Below are 27,426 nucleotides of genomic sequence, written 5' to 3'. Positions count from 1 at the left end.
AGCCACACACAGCCCCCCTGTACATAGCGCCAGGTACAGCCCCCTGTAGATAGCGCCACACACAGCCCCCCTGTAGATAGCGCCACACACAGCCCCCCTGTTCATAGCACCAGATAATGCCTCCTGTACATAGCACCAGATACAGCCACACATAGGGGGGCTGTAGATAGCGTCACACACTGCCCCCTGTAGATAGCGCAACACACAGCCCCTGTAGATAGCGCCACACACAGCCCCCCTGCAGATAGCGCCACACACAGCCCACTGTAGATAGCTCCACACACAGCCCCCTTGTAGATAGCTCCAGACACAGCCCCCCAGTAGATAGCTCCACACACAGTCCCCCAGTACATAGCACCACACACGGCCCCCCTGTACATAGCGCCAGACACAGCCCCCATGTAGATAGCACCACACACAGCCCCCATGTAGATAGCGCCAGATACAGCCACCCTGTACATAGCACCAGATACAGCCCCCTGTACATAGCGCCAGATACAGCCCCCTGTACATAGCACCAGATACAGCCCCCTGTACATTGCACCACACACAGCCCCCTGTAGATAGCGCCACAAACAGCCCAATGTAGATAGCGCCACAAACATACCCCTTGTAGATAGCGCCACAAACAGACCCCTTGTAGATAGTGCAATATACAGCCCCCTGTAGATAGCGCCAGATACAGCCCCCCTGTACATAGCGCCAGATACAGCCCCCTGTACATAGCTCCAGACACAGCCCCCCTGTAGATAGCTCCAGACACAGCCCCCTGTAGATAGCGCCAGACACAGCCCCCCTGTACATAGCGCCAGATACAGCCCCCTGTACTTAGCGCCAGATACAGCCCCCCTGTAGATAGCTCCAGACACAGCCCCCCTGTACATAGCTCCACACACAGCCCCCCCTGTAGATAGCTCCAGATACAGCCCCCCTGTAGATAGTTCCAGACACAGCCCCCTGTACATAGCGCCAGATACAGCCCCCTGTAGATAGCGCCACACACAGCCCCCTGTAGATAGCGCCACACACAGCCCCCTGTGGATAATGCCACACACAGCCCCCCTGTACATAGCACCAGATACAGCCCCCTGTACATAGCGCCAGATACAGCCCCCTGTACATTGCACCACACACAGCCCCCTGTAGATAGTGCCACAAACAGCCCCCTGTAGATAGCACCACAAACAGCCCCCTTGTAGATAGCGCCATATACAGCCCCCTGTAGATAGCGCCAGATACAGCCCCCCTGTACATAGCACCAGATACAGCCCCCCTGTACATAGCACCAGATACAGCCCCCCTGTAGATAGCTCTAGACACAGCCCCAGTAGATCGGTCCACACACAGCACCCTGTAGATAGCGCCACACGCAGCTCCTGTAGATAGCTCCACACACAGCCCCCCTTTAGATAGCTCCACACACAGCCCCCTGTACATAGCACCAGATACAGCCCCCCTGTACATAGCACCAGATACAGCCCCCTGTACATAGCACCACACACAGCCCCCTGTAGATAGCGCCACAAACAGCCCCCTGTAGATAGCTCCACACACAGCCCCCCTGTAGATAGCTCCACACAAAGCCCCCCTGTACATAGCGCCAGATACAGCCCCCTGTACATAGCACCAGATACAGCCCCCTGTAGATATCTCCACACACAGCCCCCTGTAGATAGCGCTACACACAGCCCCCTGTACATTGCTCCACACACAACCCCCTGTAGATAGCGCCACAAACAACCCCCTGTAGATAGCGCTACAAACAGACCCCTTGTAGATAGTGCCATATACAGCCCCCTGTAGATAGCGCCAGATACAGCCCCCCTGTACATAGCGCCAGATACAGCCCCCTGTACATAGCGCCAGATACACCCCCCCTGTAGATAGCTCCAGACACAGCCCCAGTAGATCGCTCCACACACAGCCCCCATGTAGATAGCGCCACACACAGCCCCTGTAGATAGCGCCACACACAGCCCCCTGTAGATAGCACCACACACAGCCCCCTGTAGATAGCACCACACAAAGCCCCCCCTGTAGATAGCTCCACACACAGCCCCCTGTAGATATCTCCAGACACAGCCCCCTGTAGATAGAGCCACACACAGCCCCCCTGTGCATAGCACCAGGTACAGCCCCCTGTAGATAGCGCTACACACAGCCCCCCTGTAGATAGCGCCACACACAGCCCCCTGCACATAGCGCCAGACACAGCCCCCCTGTAGATAGCTCCACACACAGCCCCCCAGTAGATAACTCCACACACAGCCCCCCAGTACCTAGCGCCACACACAGCCCCCTGTACATAGAGATAGATACAGCCCCCCTGTACATAGCACCAGATACAGCCCCCTGTACATAGCGCCAGATACAGCCACCTGTACATAGCGCCACACACAGCCCCCTGTGGATAGCGCCACAAACAGCCCCCTGTAGATAGCTCCACACACAGCCCCCCTGTACATAGCTCCACACACAGCTCCCCTGTACATAGCGCCATATAAAGCCCCCCTGTACATTGCACCACACACAGCCCCCTGTAGATAGCGCCACAAACAGCCCCCTTGTAGATATCGCCATATACAGCCCCCTGTCGATAGCGCCAGATACAGCCCCCCTGTACATAGCGCCAGATACAGCCTCCTGTACATAGCGCCAGATACAGCCCCCCTGTAGATAGCTCCACAGACAGCCCCCCAGTAGATAACTCCACACACAGCTCCCCTGTACATAGCGCCATATAAAGCCCCCCTGTACATTGCACCACACACAGCCCCCCTGTAGATAGCGCCACAGACAGCCCCCCAGTACCTAGCGCCACACACAGCCCCCTGTACATAGAGATAGATACAGCCCCCTTGTACATAGCACCAGATACAGCCCCCTGTACATAGCGCCAGATACAGCCACCTGTAGATAGCGCCACACACAGCCCCCTGTAGATAGCTCCACACACAGCCCCCCCCCGTAGATAGCTCCACACACAGCTCCCCTGTACATAGCGCCATATAAAGCCCCCCTGTACATTGCACCACACACAGCCCCCCTGTAGATAGCTCCACAGACAGCCCCCCAGTACCTAGCGCCACACACAGCCCCCTGTACATAGAGATAGATACAGCCCCCCTGTACATAGCACCAGATACAGCCCCCTGTACATAGCGCCAGATACAGCCACCTGTAGATAGCGCCACACACAGCCCCCTGTAGATAGCTCCACACACAGCCCCCCCCCCGTAGATAGCTCCACACACAGCTCCCCTGTACATAGCGCCATATAAAGCCCCCCTGTACATTGCACCACACACAGCCCCCTGTAGATAGCGCCACAAACAGCCCCCTTGTAGATATCGCCATATACAGCCCCCTGTAGATAGCGCCAGATACAGCCCCCCTGTACATAGCGCCAGATACAGCCTCCTGTACATAGCGCCAGATACAGCCCCCCTGTAGATAGCTCCAGACACAGCCCCAGTAGAGCGCTCCACACACAGCCCCCCAGTACCTAGCGCCACACGCAGCCCCCTGTACATAGCTCCAGACACAGCCCCCCTGTAGATATCTCCAGACACAGCCCCCTGTAGATAGAGCCACACACAGCCCCCCTGTACATAGCGCCAGGTACAGCCCCCTGTAGATAGCGCCACACACAGCCCCCCTGTACATAGCACCAGATACAGCCTCCTGTACATAGCGCCAGATACAGCCCCCCTGTAGATAGCTCCACAGACAGCCCCCCAGTAGATAACTCCACACACAGCCCCCAGTACCTAGCGCCACACACAGCCCCCTGTACATAGAGATAGATACAGCCCCCCTGTACATAGCACCAGATACAGCCCCCTGTACATAGCGCCAGATACAGCCACCTGTAGATAGCGCCACACACAGCCCCCTGTAGATAGCTCCACACACAGCCCCCCCCCGTAGATAGCTCCACACACAGCTCCCCTGTACATAGCGCCATATAAAGCCCCCCTGTACATTGCACCACACACAGCCCCCTGTAGATAGCGCCACAAACAGCCCCCTTGTAGATATCGCCATATACAGCCCCCTGTAGATAGCGCCAGATACAGCCCCCCTGTACATAGCGCCAGATACAGCCTCCTGTACATAGCGCCAGATACAGCCCCCCTGTAGATAGCTCCAGACACAGCCCCAGTAGAGCGCTCCACACACAGCCCCCCAGTACCTAGCGCCACACGCAGCCCCCTGTACATAGCTCCAGACACAGCCCACCTGTAGATATCTCCAGACACAGCCCCCTGTAGATATCTCCAGACACAGCCCCCTGTAGATAGAGCCACACACAGCCCCCCTGTACATAGCGCCAGGTACAGCCCCCTGTAGATAGCGCCACACACAGCCCCCCTGTACATAGCACCAGATACAGCCTCCTGTACATAGCGCCAGATACAGCCACACACAGGGGGGCTGTAGATAGCGTCACACACAGCCTCCTGTAGATAGCTCCACACACAGCCCCCCTGTAGATAGCTCCAGACACAGCCCCCCAGTAGATAGCTCCACACACAGCCCCCCAGTACATAGCGCCACACACAGCCCCCCTGTACATAGCGCCAGACACAGCCCCCATGTAGATAGCGCCACACACAGCCCCCCTGTAGATAGCGCCAGATACAGCCACCCTGTACATAGCACCAGATACAGCCCCCTGTACATAGCACCACACACAGCCCCCTGTAGATAGCGCCACAAACAGCCCCCCTGTAGATAGCTCCAGACACAGCCCCCCTGTAGATAGCTCCACACACAGCCCCCCTGTAGATAGCTCCAGATACAGCCCCCCTGTAGATAGCTCCAGACACAGCCCCCTGTACATAGCGCCAGATACAGCCACCTGTAGATAGCGCCACACACAGCCCCCTGTAGATAATGCCACACACAGCCCCCCTGTACATAGCACCAGATACAGCCCCCTGTACATAGCGCCAGATACAGCCCCCTGTACAAATTGCCACACACAGCCCCCTGTAAGTAGCGCCACAAACAGCCCCCTGTAGATAGCTCCACACACAGCACCCCCTGTAGATAGCGCCAGATACAGCCCCCCTGTACATAGCGCCAGATACAGCCCCCTGTACATAGCACTAGATACAGCCCCCCTGTAGATAGCACTAGACACAGCCCCAGTAGATCGGTCCACACACAGCACCCTGTAGATAGCGCCACACGCAGCCCCTGTAGATAGCTCCACACACAGCCCCCCTTTAGATAGCTCCACAAACAGCCCCCCTGTGGATAGCTCCTAGCTCCAGACACAGCCCCCCTGTAGATATCTCCAGACACAGCCCCAGTAGATCGGTCCACACACAGCACCCTGTAGATAGCGCCACACGCAGCCCCTGTAGATAGCTCCACACACAGCCCCCCTGTAGATAGCGCCACACACAGCCCCCCTGTACATAGCGCCAGATACAGCCCCCTGTACATAGCGCCAGATACAGTCACACACAGGGGGGGCTGTAGATAGAGCCACACACAGCCCCCCTGTAGATAGTGCCACACACAGTCACTGTAGATAGCGCCACACACAGCCCTCTATAGATAGCTCCACACACAGCCCCCCCTGTAGATAGCTCCACACACTGCCCCCCAGTAGAAAGCTCCAAACACAGCCCCCCTGTGGATAGCTCCAGACACAGCCCCCCAGTAGATAGCTCCACACACATCCCCAGTACATAGCGCCACACACAGCCCCCCTGTACATAGCGCCAGACACAGCCCCCTGTAGATAGCGCCACACACAGCCCCCTGTACATAGCGCCAGACACAGCCCCCCTGTAGATAGCTCCACACACAGCCCCCCAGTAGATATCTCCAGACACAGCCCCCTGTAGATAGAACCACACACAGCCCCCCTGCATAGCACCAGGTACAACCCCCTGTATATAGCGCCACACACAGTCCCCCTGTACATAGCGCCAGATAAAGCCTCCTGTACAAAGCGCTAGATACAGCCACACACAGGGGGGGCTGTAGATAGCGTCACACACAGCCCCCTGTAGATAGCGCCACACACAGACCCTGTAGATAGCTCCACACACAGCCCCCCAGGAGATAGCTCCACACACAGTCCCCCTGTAGGTGCCACATTGCCGCCAGAGCGGAGAGCGGTAGAGGTAGCCTACTGCTGCCACTCTCCGCTCTGCTTTGACGTCACTCATCGTCAGAAGAAGGCAGGAGTCTTGCAGCGGCGTTCTCACTGGTGTCGATGCCGACCCGGGAGTGGACCAGTCCAGTCACCTGACCGGTGAGGTCAGTTGACAGGTCAGGTGACAGATCAGGTGACTGGACTGGTCCACTCACGGGCCGGCATCGATCCCAGTGACAACACCGCTGGATCCGGGATGCTTGGGAGGTATGAACTAGACGCCGGACATAAATAGATTATGTCCCTCCCACTTGTTGATGACGCGTCACCAGGCAGACCAATCCATGACCGCTAATGTCACTTCTGATGTAGCGGGCAGAATCACACCCAGCTGATCCGGCAGCCAATCCCTGAGTGGCAACGACGAGCGTCCCTGGTAACTTGGGGATCTACAAGCGGCCCAGACAAGCACTGTAAGAGAACAGTGACAACAAAAATAGGGTCATGACATAGCCATGCATCCCTATAATAGGTGACTTGGGTAGTGGCGAGCATATCCATGACATACCCTAAAGGTAAATACCACCATAACCCCCACAATAGAGACAGATGAGCTATTGTACACCCATAGTTGGCCCTGTACCTGTGTGCCTTTATAATTGGAACAGGAACAGGTGTTACAAGAAGCAAGTGTATGAGATGTGCTCATTTAAACCCGCAGGTTTAGTGGTTTGCATGCAAAACATCCACTGTGCTTCTTTTTGTAAGATCATCTTATCTAGATTTCCACCCCTTGCCGATGGATGTATCTGCTCAATACCCTGGTACTTGAGAAAAGATGCATCGCCCTGATGACAGTCCCACACATGACGTGCCACTCAGGAGCGTAACTAGGAAAGACTGGGCCCCATAGCAAACTTTTGACTGGGGCCCCCCTCCGCTGGGTGTCACACAACCCCCCCTTGTAGATAGTGCCTTTTTTACAGCCCCCTCCCCCTGTAGATAATGCCATACAGCCCCCCCTGTAGACAACGCCATACAGCCCCCCCTGTAGATAACGCCATACAGCCCCCTTTGTAGATATCTACAGAGGGGGTGTATGGCGTTATCTACAGAGGGGGCTGTATGGGGTTATCTACAGAGGGGGCTGTATGGCGTTATCTACAGAGGGGGCTGTATGGCGTTATCTACAGAGGGGGCTGTATGGCGTTATCTACAGGGGGGCTGTATGGCATTATCTACAGGGGGGCTGTGTGGAATTATCTACAGGGGGGCTGTATGGCGTTATCTACAGGGGGGCTGTATGGCGTTATCTACAGGGGGGCTGTATGGCGTTATCTATAGGGGGCTGTATGGCGTTATCTACAGAGGGGGCTGTATGGCGTTATCTACAGGGGGGCTGTATGGCGTTATCTATAGGGGGCTGTATGGCGTTATCTACAGGGGGGCTGTATGGCGTTATCTACAGGGGGGCTGTATGGCGTTATCTATAGGGGGCTGTATGGCGTTATCTACAGAGGGGGCTGTATGGCACTATCTACAGGGGGGCTGTATAGCGTTACCTACAGGGGGGGGGCTGTATAGCGTTACCTACAGGGGGGCTGTATAGCGTTACCTACAGGGGGGCTGTATAGCGTTATCTACAGGGGGGACTCTGTATGGCGTTCTCTACAGTGGGGGCTGTATGGCGTTATCTACAGAGGGGGCTGTATGGTGCTAACGCCAGTACGCATCCAGCTGTCACCCATCAATATTAGCCCAAATGGCTGCTGGACTATAAAAAGGGGCTCTGCCCACTTATTCCTTGCCTGAGCATTGTTGTTTACCTAAGTTTGTCTTGCAAATGGTCTCCCAGTGTTTTCCAGTTCCCAGTGTTACCCATTCCTGCTGCCTGTACCCTGTATCCCGTGCTATCGTATCTACAGTGAAAGTCAAGTTGTGTCTTCCGCTGCATCCACGGTGCCACCTGCTGAGAAAATCAAGTATTCTCTTCCGCTGCATCCATGGCGCCACCTGCTTTGAAAGTCAAGTCGTGCCTCCGCTACTGTCTACATTGCCTCAGGTACCCGTTCTGAACTATAGACATTGTTTTGTAACCCGCTACATGGTACGGCCCAGTGGGTCCACACCACGCGCCGTGACAACTAGAAATAGAAATAGAGTGGGTCAGTAACTTGACACAGAACAATCTTCCTCTGAGCAGGGACAATCAGAAGAACTGAAAACCCTTGGACTTCAAATAGAAGGTCTCGGGGAGGTTATCATCAAGGTAGAAATCTAACTCGTCCAAACCAACGGGGGAGAGGAGAGGAAGAGGTTGTTCCTCCAGAATCTGGGACCCGTGGATAATGCCACAGTGCCCTCTGTAGATAATGCCACAGTGCCCTCTGTAGATAGTGACACACACACACACACACACACACACACACACTTCCCTATAGATAGCTCCATTGGGGCTCCCTCTAGGAGCGGAATCACCAGCCAGAGCATTGCCGACGCTTAGGCTGGGGATTCCTCTGCTGGGGGAGCCCCTGACGTCACTGTCCATAGACAGGGATGTCAGGGGATTCTCCTGGACCGGAATGTGATGTCAGGGGCAACCCAGAGCCGGAGTCCCAGAGCAGAGCACTAGTATAGGCTCTGCTCCGGAACCCTATATGGACAGTGATGTCAGGGGCAAGCCCCGTTTTGCATCCGTTTTTTTCCCTGTACGTTTTAAAATCGGATGAATTTAATTTTTTGCCACACACTTCCCTCTGTAGATAATGCCACACACTGCCTTCTGTAGATAATGCCACAGCCACCCTGTAGGTAGTGCCACACAGCCCCCTGTAGGTAATGCCACACAGACCACTGTAATGCCACACATCCCCCTGTAGGTAGTGCCAGCCCCCTGTAGATAGTGCCACACAGCCCCCTGTAATGCCACACAGCCCCCTGTAGGTAGTGGCACACAGCCCCCTGTAGGTAATGCCACACAGTCAACCTCTAGGTAATGCCACACAGCCCCCTGTAGGTAGTTCTACACAGCACTCCCCCCCCTACCTGTCTGTAGATAGCGCCACCATTGCAGGAGAAGTCCCTGACTTCACTGTGTCCATATATGGACAGACACAGTGACGTCAGGCACTTTTGAAGCGGAATCCCCGACCCTGTGGCTGGTGTTTCCTCTCCAGGAGAAGTCCCCGTTCCAGTTGTTACCCGTGCCTTGTTCCCTGTTCCTGTTTCCCGTGCTGTGCCTTTAGTATCTAGTCGTGCCATGTCCTGTGTCATCTGCCACGTCCGGAGGAATCCGCCCCGTCCTGTGTCATCTGCCACGTCCGGAGGAATCTGCCACGTCCTGTGTCATCTGCCACGTCCGGAGGAATCTGCCATGTCCTGTGTCATCTGCCACGTCCGGAGGAATCCGCCACCTGTGTCATCCGCCATATTTGGCGTTATCTGCTGCAACCATCTACATCAGTGCCAGAGCTGCGGCCACCGTCTGGACTATCCAGGTACCCTTGTGCAGGAAATTGTATTTCTGGGGTTTCCTGTTGTTTGGCCAGCTGCCTCCTCGCTTCGGCGGTGCGGCCTAGTAGGTCCACTAACCCGCTTCGTGACACCTGTGGATATGTCATGAATGTCTCTGATGGGAAAACCCCTTTAAAGGTGTTGTGCGGTTTCAGCGAATTAATTGTATTTTTTGTAAAACTACAAGTTATACAATTTTCTTATATATTGCTGAGTTAATTCCTTGCTCTTTCTCTGCTTGTTGTTATTCAGTAGGATCAGTCATTGTATATTTCCAGTGGACAAAATTCTGTCCATGATCATGTGATGGACACACAGGTGCTGGGATCGTTAGAAGACACAGCTCTGATACACATACTGTAATTGTAACGATTCCAGCACCTGTGTGTCCATCACATGACTATGGACAGAACTTCATACACTGGTAGTAAGGAATTCATGTTCCTACTGAATAACAACAAGCAGAGATCTTGAAAACTGTGAGTAATTAATGCAAAAAGTATATTGGAAATTTAATTTGACAAAAAAAATAAAAAACCAACAACATTAACTTGCTCAGACTGGACAACCCCTTTAATTATTAATTTTCCAACCCCTATAACATTTTTGCAAGACCCTTTTACTTTAAGGTGCCAGCTAGGACTGGAATTTTAACTAATGAATTATTAATATTATTAGCTAATATACCACCTTATACACAAACTGGGAAGTACAAACTTAGGCGGAGTTTACACCCTGTGCGCCGCTTGGAATTCCGCCCTGTGCGCCGCCGGAAATTTCTGTGCGAAACACTGCACCAAACTGTGGTGCAGTTTTTCGCCCGGAATGTCCATCCCAGGAGACCGCTGCAGCCTATGATTGGCTGCAGCAGCGGTTACATGGGATGAAGCGTCATCTGACGTCATCCAGGCCGGCCCCTTGGGATGACGTTTCATCCCATGTGACTGGCGCTACAGCCTGTGATTGGCTGCAGCGGTCACATGGGATGAAACATCATCCCTGGAGGCCGTCCTGGAGGAAGAAACATAGATTCCTGGGTAAGTATAAGATTTTTTTTCAGAGTGGTGGTTTTTGCGGCAGAATTTCTGTGAACCCACCGCCCAAAAAAAAAACGCAACAACTGCTATTAGTTGCAGGATTTATCTCCCCATTGAATTCAAAACCAGCAACAAATACAATTGACGTGCTGTGGAAAAATTTTTCACACCGCAGGTCAATTTCTGAGCACTTTTTCCGCTCAGTGATTACGCAGAGTGTGGATGAGTTTTGTTTTCTCTCATCCACTTTGCTGCTACTGTATTTGCAACTAAGGCCTCATTTACACGAGCGTGTGCGTTTTGCGCGCGCAAAAAACGCTGCGTTTTGCGCGCGCAAAAGGCACTTGGCAGCTCCGTGTGTCATCCGTGTATGATGCGCGGCTGCGTGATTTTCGCGCAGCCGCCATCATAGAGATGAGGCTAGTCGACGCCCGTCACTGTCCAAGGTGCTGAAAGAGCTAACTGATCGGCAGTAACTCTTTCAGCACCCTCTACAGTGAATGCCGAACACAATATACACCAACCTGTGAATAAAAAAAGACTTTCATACTTACCAAGAACTTCCTGCTTCCCCCAGTCCGGGCTCCCGGCCGTTGCCTTGGTGACGCGTCCCTCTCTTGTCATCCGGCCCCACCTCCCAGGATGACGCCGCAGTCCATGAGACCGCTGCAGCCTGTGATTGGCTGCAGCCTGTGCTTGGCCTGTGATTGGCTGCAGCTGTCACTTGGACTGAACTGTCATCCCGGGAGGTCGGACCGGAGTTATCGGTAAGTCAGAACGTCTTTTTTTTTTTACAGGTTCATGGATTTTCGGAGCGGAAGTCACTGTCCATGGTGCTGAACCATTTTAACACTTTCAGCACCGTGGACAGTGACTGTCTCCTGACGTCGCGTACCCGAACATTTTTTACCGGTTTCGGTCAAAACGAGTTTGGCCGAACCCGGTGAAGTTCGGTGCGCTCATCTCGAATTTGACACTCCGTTTGGATGTTTGTAAACAGAAAAGCACGTGGTGCTTTTCTGTTTACATTCAGGAGTTTGACAGCTCTTGCGCGAATCACGCAGTTCGCACGGAAGTGCTTCCGTGCGGCATGCGTGGTTTTCACGCACCCATTGACTTCAATGGGTGCGTGAGTGCGCGAAAAACGCACGATTATAGAACATGTCGTGAGTTTTTTTCTGCGCACACGCGCTGAGCCCAATTCACGCATCGTCTAAACTGCCCCATTGACTAATATAGGTGCGTACGACATGCATGCAAAGCACGCGCGTCGCACGCGCGTATATTACGTTCGTGTAAATGAGGCCTCATTCCGTTGCGTAAAATCTGCAGAATTTACGCAACATGTGAACTGACCCTTATAGTGCACAACGCAGCCAGAAAGGCTGAGATTTCCAGTAGATAATATCTAGAATGTAATTCAGCTTTTCATTTGAATGGAGAATAGGAATTAATGTAACGTAACAAATAATACAAACATGTGAATTTTATTTGCATCAGATTGATCTAATATTTTCTGCTTAATGATAAAGTTAGCATAAGGGCAGAAATATGACGGTGACCTGAAAATGAAAGGCTAGTAAGAAAAAAACAATTTGTAACTTAGAATGGGAATGAAGAGGAGTTTGCTGTGTATGTAACTAACCTCCTGGAGGTATAGGATGCATTAATCTGTTCATCTGAACATTCCAGTGTCGGACATCAGTACTGGCTTGATGAAGTTTCCTCTGAGCCACCTAGGTTGGAATGAAAATAAACTTGATATACAACATTTTCAGAAAGGCAAGACCAATATAAAATATATCTTATAGATGGTGTGTTTTATAACCTTTATTTGGCCCCATATAGGCCAAATGAACCAACCATTGCAAATTAATACGTTCTACAGTAAATTAAAAGGTGATGCCAAATAAAATGCACATTACAAGGACATGGAACCTAATTAATATCAACCAAATCAGCATGTACAGTCAGGGCCTCTGGGGTGTGCGACCTGGGCCATCGCACGGGGGGCGCATCACTCCAGCAGGTGGAAGGGGGCGCTGCGATGGCTCCCTTACACCCTGCTTGTGTTTCTGAAGCTGCCTTTCCACCCGGCCCTCCTTCTCTGCAGTGGCATAACTACCGCTCTAGTAGCCATATCGGCTGCTACGGGGCCCATGGCATGAGGGGGCCCGAGCTGCCTGCTGGGACTGCCCCCCAATGCCCAGTGGCACCACTAGCACCCGCTATGGCTGCTACAGCAGTAGTGACACCACATTCAATAGAATCTGCTATTGAACACTATGAAAGAGCAGGGAGGTATCTTCCTTCTCTGCCATTTACATCAGGCCGGCGTGATGACGTCACTGGATCACGCCGGCCTACGCAAGGATCCCGTTGTGGAGCAGCTCCATTCGTCGCGGGAATGGGGCCTAGGTGAGTACTGTTTTTTTAAAATTATTTGTTTGAGGAGCTGTATGGCACAATCTACAAGGGGAGGCTGTCTGGCACTATCTTCAGGGGGGGGGCTGAATTGCACTGTCTACAAGGCGGAGGTGGGAGGCTGTATGGCACTGTCTACAAGGGGGTGATGGGGGCTGTATGGCACTATCTACAAGGACGAGGTGGGGGCACTCTCTTAAGGGCGAGGTGGTGGGCTGTGTGGCACTATCTACAAGGGGAAGGCTGTGTGTGGCACCCAGGTGAGGGGAGGGGGGCATTATACTGTGGGGGGGTCATTAAGGAGGCATTATAATGTGTGTGGGAGCAATATACTGTGTGGGGGGCACCAAAGGAGGCATTATACTGTGTGTGGGCAATATAAAGGGCATTATACTGTGGGGGCATTATACTTTTTTTATGGGGCATTCTTTTATAGCTGGGTTGGGTGGCGAAAGAAAATTTTGCACGGGTCACCATCTATCTGAAGGCCAGCCCTGTATACAGTAATGCCAGGATTACAATGTGTGCTTTATGCACACATTGCATTTCTGGCATTGCTATAACAGTCTGCATTCGAATAAATGTTTGCCCGCTAAAAGCCTCGTTGGTGACCTAAATTACCATTCATTTAAAGGCTATGTACACATTTGAAAATGTTTTTTGTTATTTTTTTTCATAAAAATGTGTATTAGTGTGATTAATGCAACTTTGTAATTATATTTTATTAAAAAATATTTTTTTAGATACAGCAGCTTTTTATCCCGTATTCAGAGCAGCTGTATCTAGCGCTGAAACCTGTATCCGTCAAAGTCAGTGGGACTGACGGGTTAAGTGACAGTGGGACTGACGGGTTCAGTGACCAGGGCCGGCGTTAAGGGGGGCAAACTGGGCAATTGCCCAGGACTCCCTTCCTCTCGGGGGCCCCCTGCCATAGCAGCTGGTACTGGGCCTGCAGCAAGAGTGAGCCCACACCGCCCGGTCCACGTTGGGCCTGCAGCCTATAAGATGCTGGGACGGAGTCCCTGCGCAGGCCGGCGTGATGATGTCACTGCAAAGCAAGGGTCCCGTCCAGAGGCTCTAGAGCGCTTCGTCCATTGGGCTAGGTAAGTACAATTTTTTTTTTGTGGGGCTGTGTTGCACTCTACAAGGGGGGCTGTGTAGCACTTCACAGGGGGAGGGCTGTGTGGCACTATCTACATGGGGGGGCTGTGTGGCAATATACAGGAGAAGGGCTGTGTGGCACTATACAGGGGTTGGGCTGTGTGGCACTATACAGGGGGAGGGCTGTGTGGCACTATCTACTAGGGGGTCTGTAGCACTATACAGGGGGGAGGGCTTTGTGGCACTATCTACAAGGGGGGTGTCTGGCACTATCTACAACAGGGAGCTGTGTGGCACTACCTACAAGGGTGAGGGGTTTGTGGCATTATCTACAGGTGGAAGGTGTGACACTATCTACAGGGGGAAGATGTGGCATTATTTACAAGGGTTGTGTGTGGCACTATCCACAAGGGGGTGTGTGGCACTATTTACAATGGTGTGTGGCACTATCTACAATGGATGTGTGGCACTATCTACAAGGGGGGCTTTGTGGTACTATCTACAAGGGGGCTGTGTGGCACTATCTATAAGAGGGGGGCTGTGTGGCCCTATCTACATGAGGGGGGCTGTGTGGCACTATCTACGAGGGTGTGTGTGCCACTATGTACATGGAGGCTGTGTGTTGCACTGTCAACATGGGGGGCTGTGTTTTGCGCTATCTACAAGGCGGACTGAGTGTGGCGCTATCTACAAGGGGGGCTGTGTGTGGCGCTATCTACAGGTGCTGTGTGTGGTGCTATCAACAGGGGCCTGTGTGTGTTGCGCTATCTACAGGAGGCCGTGTGTGGTGCTATTTACAGGAGATACAATTGAATACTATAGACTGAAGGCCACGTTAAGCCTGCAGCCTATAAGATGCTGGGACAGAGTCCCTGCGCAGGCTGGCACGATGACGTATTTGCATCACGCTGGCCTATGTAAGGGTCCCATCCGGAGGCTGTGGAGCGCTTCAACCATCGCGGCACTGGTGCAGGGTAAGTACAATTTTTTTTTTAAAATGCGGTCTGTGTATCTAAAATGGGGGGGTTTGCTGTTTTGCACTATCTACAAGGGGGCTGTGTGGCACTTTACCGGGGGGAGGGATGTGTGGCACTATCTACTAAGGGGGGCTGTGTGGCACTATACAGGGGGGAGGGCTTTGTGGTACTACTAGGGGAGCTGTGTGGCACTATACATGGCTGTTTGTCACTATCTACAAGGGGTCTGAGTGGCACTGTTTACAAGGGGGGCTGAGTGGCACTATACTATACATGGGGAGGGCTGTGTGGCTCCTTGTAGTCGAGGGCTGTGTGGCTCCTCGACTACGCTATTTATTCCATTAAAATGATGGAACCCTTGCACAACGGAGACAAACGGAAACCATTGGCACCGTATCCGTCACCATTGAAATCAATGGTGATGGAAACGGAAACCTTTGGTTTCCGTTTGTGTCAGTCAAGTCAGGGTCCCGTTCCGACGGAAAGCTCAGACCCTGGCGCAGATGTGAACGAGGCTTAAGAGTGGGATATTTCCTTGTTTCTACAGAGATAACTGTATGTATTAAAGATAACTGTATGTGTTCTGGTGATTTTCAACATGGTCTGTCATTGTATCTAAAGCGGCAAAAATGCACTGTCCGACTGCATTACAGGAACTCAGTTAATTTATGTTGATTATCAATTGTTTTCAATAAGGCTGGGTTCACACGACCATGTTACGTCCGTAATGTACGGAACGTATTTTGGCCGGAAGACCCGAACCGAACACAGTGCAGGGAGCCGGGCTCCTAGCATCATAGTGATGTACGACGCTAGGAGTCCCTGCCTCGCTGCAGGACAACTGTCCCGTACTGTAATCATGATTACAGTACGGGACAGTAGTTCCACGCAGAGGCAGGAACTCCTAGCATCGTACATCACTATGATGCTAGGAGCCTGGCTCCCTGCACTGTGTTCGGTCCAGGTCTTCCGGCCGAAATACGTTCCGTACATTACGGACGTAACATGGTCGTGTGAACCCAGCCTTATAGCCAGCAGAATTATGAAAGAAGCTCTGGGTATATTATATGCAGTAACCAAGGACCAGTGTGGATAGCTGTTTGTTAAAGCCACAATTACCCTACTCATTAATGGTGTTAACCTATCCTCTAGCGTTAAGTCTGATAGCACGAAACACAACATGGCAAAGTCATATTCGTGAAGTGCTGCTGTATTGCAAAGTTTGGTCAGATTTCTTTAAAAATATCCCAGATCACAGACAACAATGAACTGCAACTTATTTTTTTAAAAGTTGGGATGTATATGTCCAGAGTTATTCTAAAGATTCACACACCTGTACATCCCTGTCGGCTTTTTGTCTGTTTTCCCTTACATCTTCTAGCTGCCTCTGTGCCTCCTGTAGTTCTTTGTTCTTTATCTCCATCTCCTGCTGCAGTTCTTGTTTCTCCCTCTGTGCTATTTCAACAAACTGTGTCTGATCTTCCCGCATCCTAAGCAGCACTCGCAGTTTGTCCTCTTCCTGTATCAGCAATCTGTAGAGGAACGGAATTAGGGTATGTTCACACATTGTTTTTTGGCAAGCAAAAAAAAATCTGCCTCCAAATTTCCTTCAGGATTTTGGAGGCGGTTTTGAAAGACAGGCGGTTTTTTTAGGTGGATTCTTGGGGTGTTTTGGTTTTTTTTTGGATAAGAATCCTACTAATCTGTAAAATCTGCAAGCTTTTTTTGACAAGTCACACGGCACTGCCTCCAATTGATTTCAATGGGAGATTAAAGAGTGGAATTTGCCCCAAGATAGAGCAGTACGCTTTTTTTTCAGCAAGTAGAAAAAAATCTGTCCTGAAAAAAACAAATGCTCTGATTCCCATTTAAGGGCGGATTTACACGAACGTGTAATACGTCCGTGCACGGACCTATGCTAGTCTATGGGGCAGTGCAGACTGCCAGTGATTTTTGAGCAGCGTGAGGCCGCTGTGTAAAACTCACGACAGGTCCTATATTTCTGCGTTTTTCGCGCATCACGCACCCATTGAAGTCAATGGGTGCGTGAAAATCACGCGCACCACACAGAAGCAACAGCAGTCAAAAGTATGTTTGCAAACGGAAAAGCACCACGTGCTTTTCTGTTTACAAACATCCAAACAGAGTGTCATAATGATGGCGGCTGTGCGAAAATCACGCAGCCGCACATCCTATGTGATGACACACGGAGCTGTTAAGTGCCTTTTGCGCACACAAAATGCCGCGTTTTTGCGTGCGCAAAACGCACACGCTCGTGTAAATCCGCCCTAACACTGATTTCAATGCTGAAAACGTGCCAAAATAAGCATAAATAAACTCTGTGTGTACATACCCTATGGCCCTGTTCACACTGAGTTTTTTTTTTATCTACCTGCACTCTCTTTGCCGCATTTTTTGCAATGTTTTTCGCTGCGTTTTTTGGTCTGCCTTCCATTGATGTCAATGGGAGGTGAGAGACTGAAAGGCTCGAAGAAAGGGCATGTCGCTTCTTTTTCCCCACAAGCATTTTTGGGGAAAAAACACCTCCGCCTCCCATTGAAGTCAATTGTGATGGATGGTCAAATTGCTTATGTTCTCTGTATTAAATTACACTATGAATTATCAAGCAGGATGCCGGATTATGAAGATATGTATTCTCCATTTTGTAATGATCTCTTTCTGGTACTGCTTAAATCACAAGGGAATAAGTTATTACTTTGTGTTCTTTTTCGTGGCCTTCAATACTGGTAGATAGGAGTCTGGCAGAACGCCTAGACCTGAAATAATCATTATATTTCCAATTAATTCTTTATCTCAGTATTTCACACACATATATGAAATCATCACATACACTTATGAAAACCTCCTACATTTCTATTGTTTGTAGGCCAGGATTTGCAGGTGTTAGAAAGATCACGTGACCTCAGTGGGAAGGTACCCTATGACGTATTTTCAGTCTACGTGTAAAATGTTATGATTGGTTGTTCAATGAGAGATAACACCCTGGTTAGAGGGTACGCCCTGAGGGTATATTAACCTATGTATCTTGATAATAAATGAGAATATTGATTGAGACAACAGATTGCTATTGTCTTTCTTGATCTCCCGGTGCACTGCTGATACTTCAATTACCATATTTGAATACCACCTGACAAAGCAGAGGGAGCTCATTAGAGCACCCATCCCAAAAGGTGCTACCTGGAAGGGGTTTCTTCGACAGTTATGGTGCCGAACAGCCCGGGACCTCCTAATGAGAATTTTGTGCAAAGTCCACTAATCTGGAAGGACCTGGGGAGTCACTGAAACCAAAACCGCGCGGTAAGTAACAGACTATGTTACACCATTTGTTTCAGCCACTCTGTTAAGTCCCTAGAAACGTACTTTGTATATGTAAGTCTCTACAAAGGGGTCCCGTAATAACCAGGTCCTTTGTCAGGATGGTAGTGTGGTTAAATGGATTTACATGGGGGTGTATGTGACAAGTGTGATGAATGTGTGTGTAGTGTGATGTTGAATACATCTGTGATAAGACATACATATCAAATTGTTGAAACTGTATGGCTCCCAGCCCAGAAGTAATATCCACTTCATAGAAGACGATATACACTCAGAGCAAGGAGGAGCAATTGTGTCTATATTGAATTTGCACTCAATACCATTACCCAGTACAATACGGAAAACTTTGAATACTGTATTAGAAAATCATTTATATTTTCCTAAATTCACTGCCAAACAGTGATATTGTGTGTAAGGGTCCATAAACCAGTTGTATGCATTGCCAGACTGGCATAAGGTGGGAATCAGTACAGACTGATTTCTAGCACATGATAATCCGGCATATACACTTTGATGTAAAATAACATCCAAGTAATTAAGTCTGTAGTAGTATAACATCAGACCGCTGGATTGAATACCGTTGTAATATAACATCCTGTATTCATTGAATGACCCTGACACTTACCCCAGATGCCACCTGTGTCGGAGTAGTATAACTACCCAGACTAATTACAGTGAAGGACATTGGTATTGGCTCAAACCCAGAGCCCCTAAAGAAATCATCACCAACATACATAACAGGCCCCTAAACTACAGCCCACAGAGTGAATGGCTGAGCGGGGAGGATAACATATATGTTACCAAATATAATTTGCATGTGAAACCATTGCAAAGTGCTAGAGGAAAGAGTTTGGGATATATGCTACATCACAGGCTGTATGAACTGAAAGACACACCCCGGCAGCAAGTGTGCTGCATAAGTGAAAGAGACGAAGGGTTTGTAGAAGTTTGAAATGAATGTGACCAACTCCTGCTTGAATCAATGGAAGTTCATGAATGTAGATTGTGTTGAAGGATTTGCTCTTGTAAATTGTGGATTGGCAGCATTTTGTCTGTTCTTGATGTTCAAAACAGTGAGGGGTCAGAGAAAAGGATATCCCACTGCTAGAATAGTCTGAAGGAACGACTTTTGATATTGATAGTCTTTCTGAAACTGTAAGATAGATTGTCTGAGATATCTGTCAACAGACTAAGGCCTGTCTGTTTGGAGCTGGGGAGTTTTCCGGAGACTACCCTACGCCCTCTGACCATGAGGTCAGGAAATAGTAAGACAAAAATGCGGGACAGCCCTGAGACATGGGTCTCTGCCATCAAAATAGTAGAAAGTGCAAAAGGATCTGAGGCTGTGAAGGATTGTAAAAGAATGTTTAAAATGATGGGAGTTGGGTCCTATGGAACATTAGCAGAATGTGATTGGAAAAGATTTATGACAAATTGTGTTGGATGGTTGAAAGACAATAACATGGTGGAAAAAGCCCAAATGTGGTATGGGGTAGCACAGAGAGTGAGTAACACAGAACATAAGAGTATGGAAGCAAATCATGGAATAATGTATGATTTATATGACCCTTTAAGTGAAAAGCTCCTCACTAATGTGTTAACCCCTTTACAACTGCCAAACAGCCCCACAGCAGCAACTGCGCCATCTCCTTATCCTGAAAATAGCAAGAAAGGCAGCTGCTGGACATGTCCACACTGTGGGCAGCAGAACCCCCTCACTGCAGGATATTGTGTCAGTTGTGGTACGCAGCGCCCCACTAGATTGTTTCCGTTAGTATCAAGTATCCATACACACAGGGGACCAAAACCAGTAGATGTAGACGGGCAACCAGTACCTGGGGCAGTAGGGGAAATCCAGTCACATGAAGCCACTGTGTATCGCCCCTGGAGCCCGGCTGATTTACTAGCTGTATGTGGCACACTCCCAGACCCACGGAAAACACCCAGCGCTTTCCATAGAAAACTGCGAGCAGTACATCTAGCTTACCGTGCTACATGGTCAGATATGGAGAGCCTGGTAGAAACAAAGGGAGGGGAACTGCTCAAAAATCATATTCAAGCTGCTATTACAAATCCCGTACCAGCAAATAAAACCAATGAGCAATCAGGACTAGAATACCTGAACGCTATGCAGCCCTGAGTAGATGCTACTCAACAGGATCGAACTGATAGTTTTGTGTCATTTTCCCAAGATGTTAAACAGTCAGTCCCTGATTATGCCACAACTTTACAGCAGCAGTGGTTAGATCACGGGTATGAAGAAGGTGATGCAAAAGACTTGCGCCTACTAAAAATAACTTATGTCCGGTCTTAAGCCGGCAGTACAAGAAGCTGTTAAAAGATCCCGCCCCTACTGGCGTACATGCCAGTTTAATGATTTAGTAAGCATTGCAAAAGGTGCAGAGTTAGATTTAGCTCCTAAAAGAACCCGTCTCGCCCCGATGCAACAAAAGTGGGGCTATAGAGGAAGAGGCAGGGAACAAAAAGACACTTTGAGAACCCAGAGAAGGGATCTTAGCCAGATTACATGCTGGAATTGTGATAAGAAGGGTCATTATTCAGCCCGATGTCCCTCCCGTCCAGTTGAGCCTCCCAATTCTTTGATTGCTGCATAGGAAACTGGCAACCCTGATGTCTCCCTCTGCCCACTGCTCCCCCCGACAGGTCCATCATTGATGGTGCCTGTTACTTTACCCACAGGGGAAAATACCTCTTTTCTAGTAGACACAGGGGCAGCCAGAACTGTATTACAAACCAAATATGTACCGGCAGAGTTGCTATCACCAAACTATATAGATTGTGAAGGGGTGGAGGGAACATCATTTCAGTTACAGTTAACAAAACCAATGCGACTGAATATACATGACACACAATCAATTGTCTCCCGAGTGTTAGTGTCACCACACACTCCCTACAATTTATTGGGGACAGATGTACTCAGTGCCCTGGGAGCAGCACTGGACTTTTCTTCTGGCCCACCTACATTAACCTCTGCCATTCCAGAGTCCCTGCTATGCAAACTCCTTAGTATGGCAAGTATGCCGGACACTGAAATAGCCCCCAGTACCCCTCCCCTTTGGTTGGTAGACATCCCAGAAAAACTATGGGCACAAGATAAGATGGATGTAGGAGTTTTAAATGTGCCGCCTGTACAAGTAAATTTAAAACCAGACATGCAGAACCGTCCTGTATGTATAAAGCAATATCCTCTGAGTCCGCAGCAAGACACTGCTATAGAAAAGGATATTAACTCCCTACTGGAAAACAATCTTATAGTGCCCATAATCTCGCCTTTCAACACTCCTCTTTACCCAGTAAAGAAAAAGACACTGCCCGGTCAACCTGTACAGTACCGGATGGTACATGACCTACGGGCTGTGAATGCTGTGACAATAATTAATACACCACAAGTGCCTAACCCACATACCCTGCTCAACCAGGTTACTTTGTAGTGAGAGTCTGGAGAACAGTGAAACAGATTCTAAATCACTATTAATGTTCCTAGAAGAAGTTGGCTGTAAAGCGAGCAAGCACAAGCTGCAATTATGTGCCAAAACAGTTGTTTTCCTTGGTCACTGTATTTCCCAAGGTATGAAACACTTAACTCCTGACAGGCTGGAAATCATACAGAAACACCCAGTCCCTAGAAACCCTAAACAATTGAGGACTTTCCTGGGTTTAATAGGGTACTGCAGAGCATGGATCAGGGATGCCTCTGCTATGATGCAATCATTATATGACTGTCTCACCTCTGACACATTTGTACTGTCACCTGAGGCAATTGACAATTTTCACTCCCTGAAACTGTCACTGACTACAAGGCCAGCACTGGGACTTCCTGACTACAATAAGCCATTTACTCTGTTCTGCCATGAACAGGCAGGCCATGCCTCTGGAGTATTAGCCCAAGATCATGGAGGCAAGATGCGACCTCTTGCTTATTACTCCCTTGCTCTGGATCCCATTGTACTAGGATCCCCGGCCTGTATACGCGCTGTCTCAGCAGCAGCAGCTTTAGTTGATAAAGCAACAGATATTGTACTCCAACATGACATTATTGTGCAAGTCCCACACGCAGTGCAAGAAATGATGAACACAGTCAAGACAAAACACTTATCAGTTGCAAGACTTACTAAAATTGAACTTACTCTTCTGTCCCCTAATGTGACTATCAAACTTTGTGTTGTTCTGAATCCAGCTACACTCCTGCCCCTAGATTCTGAACAAAAGGAGGGAGGAGTGGGGGGGACAGGGACATGGACACCCCCTTATTTTTCAACTATCCACTGATGATGAACTATTTAATTTTGAACATGAACATGACTGTCAAAGCCTAGTGGATATGGAATCAAACGGCATAAACAGTATATTTGATATTGCTCTGATTAACCCTGATGCTGAGTATTTTGTAGATGGATCTCGATATTGGAGCGAAGACAAATGACATTTCCTCACCGGGTATGCAGTGGTCCACAATGGTAAGACCGTCATACAACAGTCCCTACCCTCCAGCAGCTCAGCTCAGGAGGCAGAACTAAAAGCACTCGCTGAGGCGTGTAAATTGGGTAAGGGACAGCGTGTCAACATATACACTGACTCCAGATATGCCTTTGGAGTTGCACATGACTTTGGGACAATATGGAGAGCCAGGGGGTTCTTGACCTCGGCAGGTAAACCTATAAAGAATGCAAAATCAGTAGAAGAACTTTTAGAATCACTGCACATGCCAGACCAAGAAGCTATAGTCAAAGAACAGGCACACACTAATAACAGTGATCTTCTATCAAAAGGGAATGAGGCTGCGGATGCAGCGGCAAAGGACGCTGCTGCTCTCCCTCTGATGATTGTGAAGCCTGTTTTACAACCCATCACAGAGACCCTGTTGCGTGCTTTCCAGGACCAAGCACCCCCTCAAGAGCAAGCAGAATGGGAGGAGAGAGGTGCAACAATAGGTCTAGGACAGTTGAGGCATCTTAATTCTAAGGTTTGCCTACCAAGAGCACTGTATCCAATGATGTGTGCCCTAGCCCATGGGAAAACACACTGTTGAAAGGGAGCTATGAGCCAGCTAGTGTTACAGACATGGCATGCTCCAGGTTTTCAAAATACAGCAGCCAAATATACAGAGGGCTGCATGACATGTGCACAACACAACCCTGGTAAAACCACCAAAACACCAGCTAAACACACTCCTAAGTCCTACTACCCCTTTCAGCGATTACAGGTGGACTACATACAACTACCTAAGGTGGGAATTTATCAATATGTACTTGTTTGCACTGATTTATTTTCAGGATGGCCAGAAGCTTTTCCAGTGGCTAAAGCAAATGCAGATACCACAGCAAAGAAACTGATAGCTGAGGTAGTGGAGTACCAGAGACAATTGAAAGTGACAGAGGTACTCACTTTACCCAAGAACTATTGAGGAACATATTAAAAAGCCTTGGGATAGAACAAGCATTTCATACTCCCTATCACCCACAAAGCAGTGGTAAGGTAGAAAGACTAAATGGAACTTTGAAATTAAAAATCCAGAAGGCCATGAATGAAACTTCTTTACCGTGGACACAATGTCTACCCCTGGCTATATACTCTGTAAGAACCACGCCAAGAGGGAAGGATAAACTTTCTCCCTATGAAATATTGTTTGGAAATATGCCAAAGACAGGACTGTATTTTCCTCAGCAGTTACAAAAGCATTATGACAATATGACCACATACTTGGCTGCCCTACACAAACAACTGAACTGGAGAGGACACATAAACTAATCCTTTCTTCTATTCCAGATCCAAACTTTCTTTCAGGTACCCACTCACTACAACCTGGAGACTGGGTGGTAACAAAGATACACAACAGGAGCAGTCTGGAACCAAGGTACAGCCAACCAGTAGAAGTACAGCTGGTCACCGCCACATCAGTGAAGCTCCAAGGACAAGCCAATTGGATACATGCAAGCCATTGCAAAAAGGTTATCAGCCCAGATGACGTCGACCTCGATCGATGATGTTGCCCTTGGCAGGGTTGGTGTTGATGTTGCCCCTCGTGGGGACGATGACTCAAGTTCTCAAGGAGGAAGTGGACAATAAATTCATAAAACATCATCAAATTATTACAGCATTAACAAACTTATCTGATTGTTGGATATGTACACACAGTCCTATAAGTTCAAAATCCATGCCATACATGGCTGTGCCCCTTAGTGAGAAAGAACTTCTTAACACTACATGTTGGGATCCCTCAAAGGTAAAGGATAACACAAAAAGGTATACATGGTCTAATACCAGTGTGCCCTTACCCATAGCAGGATGGATGGAGGATCCCTGGTGGCAGGTAAATCTAACCCTGATACCTGGTAAGGCACTGATTCTCACACAAAAGGAAAATGGAAAATGGGTCCCTAAAAATGTCACTAAAACACTGACACTAGGTGAGATCCCCATAAAAGGCATAAAGATAAGTTTCAATAAAACCCAACAGACCTCAGATGTATTTAGACCAAGTCTGGTACAACGGTACATACGTAATGGTAGTTGGGAATACAGCCATTTCTTCCCTTCAGGAAGTAAGACTGATTGTAAACGTTATCCAGGGTATATGGAAGAAACAGACTTACAAGGGAATGAAACTATGTATTGTGGATGCACAGGAGTATACCATGGGTCTTTGGGAACAAATTGTCCTTGGTGTGTATTACAGCAGTCTTTTCCCTTAGTTCATTTTGCTCATATGTTAACCCTAGGAAGTATGCAATGGTTTGACCTTCCCCATGATATATATATATATATATAGTGTGCGGACATAATGCATATAAATGGATCCTGCAGACTACCACAGGTACCTGTACCCTAGCTAGGTTACAGTCTGCTACCTGGACATGGGACAAGGATGCACTTCCTTATGATAAAGTACCAAAACATATGCTGTACAAAAGGGAGGGAAAGCAAAAAGCCCACCCATTGGTACACTTACCTTGGTACACCAAGTTAGGATATGCTCTATCTATCTTTGGAGGACCAATTAGAAATGCACATAACATTGAAAAACTAGCAGAGTTGTTTGACAATATTACCGAATTAATATTTGATGCTTTAAATGTATCTTCAGTACTTACCCGACAGCTTATTACTGTTACTAACCAACATACACTTGTGTTAGATTACTTAACTGCAAGTCAAGGGGGTATGTGCCAGATAGTGGGTCCTGCATGCTGTCATTATATAGATCCCCAAGGTGTTGCTATCAGTGTGTGAAGAGTGGGAGAAGAGGGTTGCATTGACAATCCAACACAATGGGCAGCACTTTGAACACATTTTATAAGTGGTCAGAAACTTGTAAATAACTCATGAAAGAATAAAGTAACGTTAAAACCAAGCACACCATTGTTTTTCTTGTGAAATTATTGATAAGTTTGATGTGTCACATGACCCTCTTCCCATTGAAAAAACTAAAGTTGGATACAAAATGGTCGACTTCAATATGGCCGCCATGGTCAACACCCAGCCTGAAAAGTTTCCCCCCTCCCATATACTAATGTGCCACAAACAAGAAGTTAATATCACCAACCATTCACATTTTATTTAGGTGTATCCATATAAATGGCCCACCACAGCAGTATGCGAACATTCCACAAACTGTGCTGTTTGAGAAATACTGCTACCCCAGGACCGAAAGCCAATAATCATCTCTTTTTGCAACTCTGATAAATCGGCCCTTTTACTCATGGCAACAACGAGTGATTTGTGTTCAGACAGCCTAGCGCACACCTTATATACCCACAAAGCCAGCCCATGACACATCACTTCCTTCATGGGCTACGCGCTGCCAACGTCGAAAGTAGGAGGTGGTCATAATAATGTAACTCGACTGTATAGAGTTCAACTGTATCTGCATCCTGAGGTTGCAGATACTGTTGAAACTGGGAATCATCGCTTTTTGCAACTCTGATAAATCGGCCCTTTTACCCCTGGCAACAACGAGGGATATGTGTTCAGACAGCCTGTCTCACACCTTATATACCCACCAAACCGGCCCATGACACATCACTTCCTTCATGGGCTATGCGCTGCCGATGTCAAAAGTAGGAGGTGGTCATAATAATGTGACTCGACTGTGTATACCACATTAGAAATTCCACTGCATAAATGCTATAAAATCTGCAGCAAAATCCTCATGTGCTACATGCAGTATTTGTTACATATTATGCTGGGATGTTTACTGTGGATCTCACTTTTTTTTTTATTGCATTGGAAAAATCCACAGCAAATGCGGAAGAAATCCACAACAGAGTTGAAAATTGGTACATATTTTTTTTTTACAGTGTGTAATTACATTGTACTGTATTTTTGTTGCAGATTTTGTTTTGGAATCTGTACAGGTAATCAGCAACCAATTCCCCATGGCTGAACGTGGCCTTTTAATGTGTAATTCTCATAGTTCATAACTTATTTTCATCAAGATAGTCTTGAATAGCACAAACCAGAACACTGAGCAAGGTAAACCAATTAGGTCCTCTGAAAATAAAACAGTGTAGTGCATTTTATCTTAGTAATTATTTTCGTCTTTCTCCTGATGGTTATCTATCAAAGTGCGCTTTACATAGCTTTCTATGAACGTCTGACAATCCAGATCTGTCGAGTCCCATTAATGCCTGAAAGGAATTTTATTTGTATAGCAAAACTAGTGGTAATCTCTATACAGTAAGAATGCTTTACTTGGCCTGGGCATGTCTGTACTCCTCCTCGTCTTGGCGTGCTTTGATTTCATGGGCAAGAGCTTCCTGCAACCGCTCCTGCAACTGCTCGAGTTCTCGAATTCTCTGTTTCTGCCTGACGGCTTCAATCTCTTTCTGTTGCATTACTGCCTGCATTGAAGCACGGGCCTAAGAAAAAAGTTAGGCAATGTTACATATAAATTACGTAG

The 27,426-nt window shown here is 48.6% G+C and overlaps 1 protein-coding gene across 1 annotated transcript in view; it reads right to left on the bottom strand.

Moving 5' to 3' along the window:
- The window catches only part of DEF6 (DEF6 guanine nucleotide exchange factor), a 328,222-nt gene that overhangs the window by 31,996 nt on the left and 268,800 nt on the right, over positions 1–27,426 (bottom strand). Inside the window, exons 8-10 of the mRNA XM_075850631.1 lie at positions 27,219–27,385; positions 16,504–16,702; positions 12,314–12,404 (exon numbers count right to left, since the gene is read on the bottom strand). Of these exons, the coding sequence (XP_075706746.1) occupies positions 12,314–12,404; positions 16,504–16,702; positions 27,219–27,385 (457 nt within the window). The remainder of the gene's footprint in view (positions 1–12,313; positions 12,405–16,503; positions 16,703–27,218; positions 27,386–27,426) is intronic.

The sequence above is a fragment of the Rhinoderma darwinii genome, chromosome 2 (genome assembly GCF_050947455.1).
Source record: "Rhinoderma darwinii isolate aRhiDar2 chromosome 2, aRhiDar2.hap1, whole genome shotgun sequence".
Classification (NCBI taxonomy): domain Eukaryota; kingdom Metazoa; phylum Chordata; class Amphibia; order Anura; family Rhinodermatidae; genus Rhinoderma; species Rhinoderma darwinii.
This window is presented reverse-complemented; position numbering and strand designations above follow the sequence as displayed.